Genomic DNA, 9480 nt, shown 5'->3' on the forward strand with positions numbered 1-9480 from the left:
GAGGGCAAATTGATTAATAAATTTAAACAGGTATCGATATCGATAATAATGACAACATCACTAGTAACATAATGGTAATTAGAAAATGAGAATTTTTATTATTTCTAAGCTACTTTATTTACGCGATGACTAAAAACATCTAATTAATGCTTATCTGACCTCATCCAATGGAAATTTCGCCATAAACATTCTGCTTTTGTGATTTATTCGACTGGCTCGATCTCCACAAATTTCACACGTAATGAAACGTTTTTTGGTGGCATGTCTTTAAAACGTATTCACTTACACCAACAAAAACACTTTTTGGTATATTTTTACTTGTTTGAATAACAAATAATACAATCATAAATCAATAAAACACAAATGTATTCCAAAACGTCAGGAAGTAAACAAACAATAATAATGGCGGTGAGGAATAGAAAGAGAAACTGTACTGAGAGAGAGAGATAGCAGTATCCGCCATTAAATGCCATGTCAATTCCATACAAAAGATTTTTTGTTCCTTGTTGCGCTAGGCTGTAATATACCATAGAGTAAGTAATATACCAGAGTAATATACTACGTAAGCAAAGGCGGCACTGAGTATAATTATTTTTGAGCTCACACACATATATATGACCTCAGTTTAAGGAAGACTTTATACCAACATTACGCATAAAAATGACGCAAGTCTGCCAACTTACTATAAATCTGCTCCTATCTAGGGACGTTCCCTATTCGATCGATAATATGATGTGGTGTTGTATATCCCTACATAAATGATTGCAACGATCTGGCTGCACTTCCAAGTACTTTTCTCAGGGAATCCTGGAAAAAGTGCTAGGAAGAAAGCAGTCAGATAAAAGGCAAATTATATTCGAAAGTCCAATTGGGTACACCGGAGAAGCCATGGTTTTGCAAATTGAAACTTGGCAAGCTATCTACTAGTATATTAATGAGAATGCGCTTGGGTTATGTCTGTTCACCAGCTCATCTTGCTAGACTTGGTATTAATGCTAGTAAAGCTTGTGAATGCGGTGAAGAAGAGGATAACCTCTATCACATCTTCGCTTGTCCATTTTTTGACAATGGTAATTTTATAAATCAACTCACATCATTTGGTGTTCCTTTTCCTTGTTCTATTTCTTCTCCCCTCTTATATATTTATAAAGCTCTTTCCTCATCCATTGTACATAATAATATTAAAATATAGTTTGTATAATATACCTAATATATTATATTTACGTATATTATTATTATTTACTTAGTAGGTAATTAATATATTTTCCCTTAACCAACTTCCCTGTCTTAATCCAAATTCCGAAACCTATTTTCTTTCTGTAATATTATGTTTCCCTAGCTTTATGACATTAGCGTGGCACAGCAACTCAGTGCTTGTAGCCATATAACAGAAAAAAAGAATGTGACCACTGGTCCACTATAGCGTTGCAGAACCATCGATAGTTTGACTATCGATGGTTAACCTCGAAAACTATTCAGGATATCGATTGTACTATCGATTGTATTGCCTATGTCAATACTATCGATACTATCGATAATATCGATAGCTCTCCATGTGCAATATTATTGATAACAGCGATGATATCGATATTATCGATTATAATACATATAATAAAGTCGATAGTATCGATAGTTTTGCAAAAACTATTGGTTTTTACCAAAAACTATCAATATTGCAATACTATCGAAAAATTACTGGCTATCGATACTATCGATAGTATGGATAGGTTTTGGTTAAAACTAATGGTTTTCATAATACTATCGATACCATCGATACTATTGAATGCATTACTATCAATAGTATCCATACTACCGCTGTTATTAATAGTACTGCATAAAAAGAGCTATAGTTTCTATCGATAGTATCGAAAGTATTGACACGTGAAAATATTATCGATAGACAATCGATACTATTGTTTTTACCTTGACTATCGATAGATAATCGATTATCTATCGATAGCAGACTATAGATATTCAACACTAGTCTACTACGTCAAAGAGACATAATATATAGAGGCTGTATGGCTGAGAGCCTTTGCCTTCTCCTTAAGGAGTAAATCAAACCAAAAAAAATATTATAATATATGGAATGTGATCAAATTTGAAGATGGAAAAATAAAAACTGAATTTTAAATCTTGTTTGACAATAAATATTTTCCATAATTTAGGTTTCACATTTAACCAAAGCACGGGTGCAGGTCTTATATCTTGTAAACATGGATATAGAAAAAGAATATCGTCCTAATGTTGACGTTGATCCTAAGAAGTGTAAAAAAAGTAAAAATAATGTTAGTTTACCTAAAAATGCCTTTGCATTATATATTAAATTATATTGTAGTCGAAAAGACACAAAAAGCTTAAAGGTAAGTTAATTTCATATAGATAAGTACACAATATATTACAGTACTCGAAGTATGAACATGTTGCGAATGCGACTAAGCGACCCATAACTCGAGGAGCACTCGCAAGGTAATTATTGAGCGCCCAGTATCGATATGAACACACCAAATGAAAACTATCTATAGTAGAAAAGTAATAAGCCAAAGTACGCAATGTAGTGTAAGCTCAATTGGGACCTATTTTCACACTAGGACATCAAATGGGCTTGCAAACATTATGCTGCACCTTTTGTTATTTTCTGATCACGGGCGTAAATTGCCATAGAAGAGCCCTATATCAAAATTTGTTGGGGTCCCTTTAAGACAGTGCAAACTTTTGGCCATCTGCTTAGTTTAATATAAATATGGGCCAAGAGGGGCCTCTAAAGCTCAATAGCCCATAAATAAATTAATCATTGATTGACAATGATTATTAGTTCCTGTCTACCATCCCAGTGACTTCTTCTTTCCTAACTTCCTCTCCAGTGTTTTTGTAGTTATTAAAATAGCAGTCTTGTATCCTATTTGTAGGGATCTAGGTGATATTCCAGAAGGTCCCAACCAAAAAATAAAAGCTAAATTCCCTGAATAAAGGCCAAAGCACCCATTAAAATTCAATTTTCAATAACATTCTATCTTTTATCTATTCATTTTTGAAAACAACTGCAGTTTTCAAGAATTAATGATCTTAAATATTTTTTTTAATATATCACAAAAAAGACCAATCAGAGGAAAGTATTGTTTGAAATTCTGAACAAACATACAGTCTTACTTATAAAAATTTTGCAAAGCTATGCTTAGTTAAAACACAAATTTGCTTGATTAGCTGCAAATCAAAACCTGCCATCTTGTCTCTTAATAAGGCATAAACTAGGAAATCGGTGATGTTTTTGACAGCTATTTAAGACATTCTTAATCACCTCTTAGTGCTAAAATAAGTTTATAAGTTTTAGTTACTTTGTTTTCTCTTAAAATTGGATTAGTCAAGGTTGGGATTTTTTATTGAAACCTGCTGTTAATTATACTGCTGATATACCATTGTGCCTACTTACAACTAAGACACACAAATGTTCTTGCTGCTGTAAATAACTTAAAATTAAATTACAAGGAATAAATTATTTTTTGTTTCATATATTCAGCATACCAGCAAAATGATTGAAGCTACTAAGTCTTGGATTACCTTGAGTGATTTTGAAAAGCAAAAGTTTTACAAGAAATACAAGGAATATCAACAAAAATATTCAGATGTATTTGTTAATCATTTACAAAAATCAAAACCATTTATGAAAAGAAAGGTTTCATCAAGGTATTCAGAATATTCATAATTATGATATAATAGCTGTTTTGCCTACAATAAGTGGGCAACAGTAAAAATTCGTTCCTCTTTTTGAGATTTAATGTATGAAATTTACAATATAATATGTTCATTTTTTCAGAACTAAGAAATGTTATGTAAGTAATAATGGACACCTTAAATTAGAGGAAGAAGAAAATGAACAAAATGTACCCAATTTAGAATCAGAACAACTTGAGGGAAATAATGGTGTAAATGAGATATGTGACAATTTTGATGAAACTGAGTAAGTAATCTCTGTCTTTGTGATGAGAAATAATGATAAAAATAAGAGCTGACTACATTTGTTAGCCTGGTAGGGTCTTTGCTGTGAAAACAAGTCTGTTTCTCAGTGCTGACGGCATGGCAGCCTTCGCTGTGCGTAGACATAGGGGCGTTGTGATTGGCTAATATTGAGATAGAACTTGAATCCTGGTTGGTTGCACATAAACAAAGCTGAACAAAGAGCAAGCCGTCAGGTAAATAAAGCTGATAAACAGGCTTGTTATCACAGCAATGCTTCACCCTTAGATATATAACGTCTATGAATAAGGGGGTAAGATTTTAAAAATGAAATCTATAAATCTTTGATATTTTAGTCTAAATCTTCATTTATCTCTCATACATATTTATTAATAATAATATCAGCCCTGTAATATACTGTCCCACTGTTGGGCATGGGCCTCCTCTACTACTAAGAGGGATCAGGCCCTAGTCCACCACGCTGGCCCAGTGCGGATGTGTAGACTTCACTCACCCTCGAAAATTCCTATAGAGAATTTCTCAGGTATGCAGGATTCCTCACGATGTTTTCCTTCACCGTTAAAGCAAGCGATAATTCACCAAGAATACACACATAATTTGTTTAAAAAAGTCAGAGGTGTGTGCCCTTGGGATTTGAATCTGCGGACATTTGTCTCGGCAGTCCGTTCCACAACCAACTAGGCTATCACCGCTTTCACTATTTATTAATATATTACAATATACCTTTTTGCAATAGGAGGGAAAATATAGAGGAGACATGCTATGAAGAAGATACATTAAAACAGTCAACAATTTCATATCCAGAACCAATAGCTCCCAATTTAATGTAAGTATTATGTATCATTTGAACCACCATGCTCAAATTGTGCACATAAAATTAAATATTATTGTGATTTTGCAGAAGTGGCAAGGAGTTGTTTGAGGTAGTTCAGTCGAATACAGAAAATAATTTAACATGGTCAACATTACCACCAAGAGAAAGAAGTCTATATAACCAAGCAATCCTCACCATGAAAAAAGATTACATCCATAAATATAAATTATATTTAGAAAATTTAACCGAAAAAGAGTTGTTTGATCATTATAATAAATGTTTTCAATGAAAAAGCCTGTTCTTTTGTCTTGATATAATTTATTTAAGTGATTATTGCAGCTCGAACAATGACAACAGTAGTAAGAATCCTACAATAAAGTTTTTAAGGCCATTATTAATAAATAAAGGTAAACTATAATAATTAAACTTACATCTAAAAAGCTTTACATAATACTAGATAATTTAGAACAGGTAAGTCTGGGAAGAAAGCTGAATATATTGCATAGAGGAGATTATTTTCCGCAAAGAAGACCAATAGCTAGTCCAGCTACAAATGAGGCCAAAAATACATGAGACTCAGTTGCACGGTAGTCATCATCTCCAACTACTTCATGGTACCATTTCTTGGCCTTTTTCTCTTTTTTCTTCAATAAATCTTCGGCCTTATCTAATTTTCGATCAACAAACCTCTCTACCTAAAAGATAATATTTAAATGGTAAATATGTAAAATTCCAAGTTAATGGTATTTCTTCACTTACACCATATTAGTAGTATACATATGTTTATTAACAAGACCCTGGCTAAAGTGCTCAATATTTAATCTCAATACAATGGATCATAAAGAAACTCACATTATTAAAAAAAATATTCACGAAGATGCTATCCCAAAAAAAAATCCTCCTGTGAACCCTGCTGAATAATAGGTATTATCTTTGACAAATAATAAGACCTGCAACAAAGTAAATATAATATATTTTTTAAATGTTTTCATGAGATTTTTTAACATGTGATGAATACATAAAAATTTACTACCAAGGTGTAGATAGAGCCAGGGTCTTATTACAAATTCTGCTTAATACTAATTTTATTATTAGAACCACATAAATAGTAAAAACAAGTTCATTTGTTAGGGCATAATATGTATTAAGAATAACAAACAACAAGATCAATAAAAAAATATATAACATGGACTTACTTTTTCAAACCAGTCAGGAGATCTGCCAGTGGCTTCCTTTTCAATCTTGTCACTAATTTTGTCAACCTTTTTGTTTATTTTGTCCCAATTTATATCTATGTATCCCTTTTGACTTGCAATGTGTAATAAAATTACACTGCCTCCCAGTCCAACTGCAGCAATTTTGCCAATTTTCATAGAAATAAAGCCAGTGATCCTGAAAAAGAGAAAATATTTTATAATACTTACATAACTAACAGTTTAAGCAGCGCATGCAACAGACGTCTTCAAAAAGAAGAAATTTTTCTCAATTTTGCAACATTAATAATTATCATTTGTGCTCCTTTTCTATTGGTCATAGTGTGATGTTATATAGCCTATAGCCTTCATCAACAAATGGGCTATCCAAAACAAAGAATTTCTCAATTCTTATCAGTAGTTCGTAAAATTAGCACATTGAAATAACCCTTCAGCCAAACGCGGTCTTTGAGGGAGGCAAACCGGGCAACCGCCCGGGGCTTCGCGCTTACAGAGGCCTCGCGCCGTGCCTTGCAGGACCTTTTGTTTACGTTCTTACTGACGAAACTGTTAAAACAGGGGAACGTTTCTTTACTCTGCCCGGGACCTCGCGTCTGTTTTTTTTTTGCTTTCGCCTGGGGCCTCGCGTCGTTTAGAGCTGCCACTGCCTTCAGCTTTATATAAGTATAGGTAATGATACACTGTTACTCACATAGACAGATATAATTCTCTTATACTAGTTACAAATAGGTACCAATATCAACAGCTTTTAAAACATGAGCAAGAAGGAGTGTTAAAGAATATTTAGGAAAAAGCAAGTAAGTACTTATTTTTATCATTTTAATAAAGATATTAATTTTAGAAAAAGTAAGTACTAGAATGATGGATTGAATTAAAACATTCATTTTGCAATGAATATATTTATTGAGCACTAGTGGCCGAAGGTGACATTTTCCGAAAGGGAAGCCGATACAACATATATGTACTTATATATATAAATGCGGTCTTCACGCTATTCTGATGTTACTTAGATAGGGTACCGGACTCATTTTTGTTCTTTACTATTATCAAATATTTACATAATATAAGTTATAACACAGAAGGAATTATTAAAATCCGGTTAAAAATCAACAAGTTATAAGTCTTTGAATTTCGGTGGAAGGGGTAATTAACAAGAAACAGAAAAGAGACGAAATATCCACATGTGACGTCATCGGGAATTACGACGAGTGCGAAAAAGAGATGAAGCGATATCCCACATCACGCCCACTTCTGCACGTTACAATATTTTAAATATGAATAACTCGCTCATCTTTTAACCAATTGTTATGCAGTTTTCGCAGGAGTGCTTCTTTTTCGTATTATTAACCATTACATATAGAATAATGTACAAAATCAAGCATAGGCCGGTCCCCTATTGTACACAAAATAAAGCCGGCAGGATATTTTCCTACGATTTTTTAATTTTGCTTGTATTTCTCCCAACCTGACCCTTTCCTAAGCTACTTTTTCCCATTCATGAGCAAACGGCCACAAATCGACAATTTTATGCTAAGAATAGGTAATGCCACAGACGGCAACAATTGTTTTTTGCAAAACCTGTTTCAATTAGGCTGATTATCAATACTTTGCAGAAAAAAATACAAAATGTGGAAAATAAAGTTTTCTGTTGAAAATTTTAAGTTGAGACATCTGCTCATTGGTGTCACTTTTTGATAACCCATATTATAAAAATGAGACCTTGACCACAACCTTTTATGCCTCAAATAAAACTGCCTAATTATTTCTTAGTTCTTATCCAATGTAACAAAAGGGGTATTTCATGTGAAGTATAAAGTGAAATAAATGTGAGAATCTAAAATTCTGATTTTTTTTAGCCTATTTGCTGTTCTAAGTTGTGAGTGTGAAGATGACATATATTTTATTTGAGCGTTAGTTATCCAGTAATAAACTTCTGAAGAATTGGCATTTACAATAAAGTTTTAATGGCAGTGGGATTTGGAAACTATGTTTTTTTTTTATTTTAAATATAATTTTCCCACTTCTGTCTCAAGTGTGCGGTTAGCACACAACTGGTATGTTATCTGAAGACTCACTCCCTCATATTGCATCACCAAATCTGCCACGGTAAGCTCAAAAGCGGTGTCTCAAAAAAAAACAAAACCTTGATTTTTATGTCTTCAGATACCTTAAAGAAATAACCATCCAATGAATTTACCTTAATATAGGTATCTGGTTTAGATCTTAAAAAAAAACCTTTAAAGAGTTTCTCTATCTCAGTTTTCATTCATACAAAACTATAAAATTATATTTACAAAATTTCGATTATCTCGAAATAAGGTTTCCCTGACATACCACTTTTGCATTTAGCATGGCAGAAATGCTGGTGTATAATAACAGACAATGTGATTGGTAACCAAATGATTGACAATTCTTTGTTTTGGTGTTGCAGTCAATATGTTAAAGATTCATAATGGCAAATTATTACACTAAGTAGTGTCTGTAACTACTAGTGTTTTAAACTGCTAACATAAGGAAATGGATCTTCCTACATCAATTTTTATACTAGAAAAACATGTTAGATTCATTGTGTTTTACTGATTATGAACATGTATTTAACCCAATAAAAAAATGGTATGCCTTTATTTATCCTGATGCTAGTTTATACATTGTATAAAATATAGTGTACATTTCTAATAGGTATACTGCCAACATTAAAAATATCTGGCAGTGCAACCATTCTGTGATTCAGTTATAACTATAATAATTCAAACCAACATTATTAATATAATTTTTCATAGTGATATTCCTATGTTATAATGCAAATGTTAAATTTAGTTTAGCATGTTCGGGCAACAATATATTACTCAAGCACTTCCAGATGTAGTTACTCTAGTGGCAATATACATGTGACTTGCCGCAAATCCTGCAAACTTCAATATTTGCAGACACTTTGCAGAAATCAACCTCTGCAAGGTTCCTTGCTAGAAAGAAATCTAACCTAAACCTTACAAAGAATATTAATTTTGTTTACTTAGCAGTAGTATGACTCACAAGTCACAAGTAAACGTCGTAAATAGAGATGACATTCGATTGTGCAAAACAAAGATTAACTCTGAATGTTAGAAATTAAGGAAGTCTTATTGTATTTACAATATTTTTATGAAATCTTACCATCCCGATGCAGTTCCTAAAATAAGCTGCTTAGTAGCCGACGTCTTGCCAATGTCCGCTATAGCTTTTTCAATGAAATTCTTAGCTTCTTTCGCAATATTTGCTTCATCTGATGAATCATCGGATCTCGGCTTTGCCATGGTTAATACTAATTATTACTTTTCTTGATGATCTTAGAGCACAGCAAATAAATCGTGTATCTCTGTACCACTCGAAGAACTTTTATTTCTTGCTATGTAGTCTGCAGAAAATAAAAGACTTTCATCAGAACCCAGAATGAAATCAGCTGTTGTCAATTGTCATCTGTCAATGGCAGTATTTCTT

The 9480-nt window shown here is 32.7% G+C and overlaps 2 protein-coding genes across 3 annotated transcripts; one reads left to right on the forward strand and one right to left on the reverse strand.

The window, feature by feature from the left end:
* The first annotated feature begins 2023 nt into the window (after positions 1-2023).
* LOC115448349 lies at positions 2024-5082 on the forward strand. The gene is made up of 5 exons (XM_030175755.2): positions 2024-2363; positions 3518-3684; positions 3815-3958; positions 4712-4801; positions 4877-5082. The coding sequence occupies exons 1-5, from the start codon at positions 2217-2219 to the stop codon at positions 5076-5078; spliced, it is 750 nt and encodes a 249-aa protein (XP_030031615.1). The 5' UTR covers positions 2024-2216; the 3' UTR covers positions 5079-5082.
* Positions 5083-5087: 5 nt separating this feature from the next.
* LOC115448350 (FUN14 domain-containing protein 1) lies at positions 5088-9477 on the reverse strand. 2 transcript variants are annotated; one of them, XM_030175757.2, is made up of 4 exons: positions 9157-9477; positions 5986-6181; positions 5642-5739; positions 5088-5484 (listed from the first exon to the last, which is right to left on the reverse strand). In XM_030175757.2, the coding sequence occupies exons 1-3, from the start codon at positions 9294-9296 to the stop codon at positions 5659-5661; spliced, it is 417 nt and encodes a 138-aa protein (XP_030031617.1). In that variant the 5' UTR covers positions 9297-9477; the 3' UTR covers positions 5088-5484; positions 5642-5658. The 2 variants fall into 2 exon arrangements, with proteins under 2 accessions (XP_030031617.1, XP_030031616.1); XM_030175756.2 differs by lacking the exon at positions 5642-5739.
* Between the last annotated feature and the right edge of the window lie 3 nt (positions 9478-9480).

This window comes from Manduca sexta, chromosome 25, assembly GCF_014839805.1.
Source record: "Manduca sexta isolate Smith_Timp_Sample1 chromosome 25, JHU_Msex_v1.0, whole genome shotgun sequence".
NCBI classification, from domain to species: Eukaryota; Metazoa; Arthropoda; class Insecta; order Lepidoptera; family Sphingidae; genus Manduca; species Manduca sexta.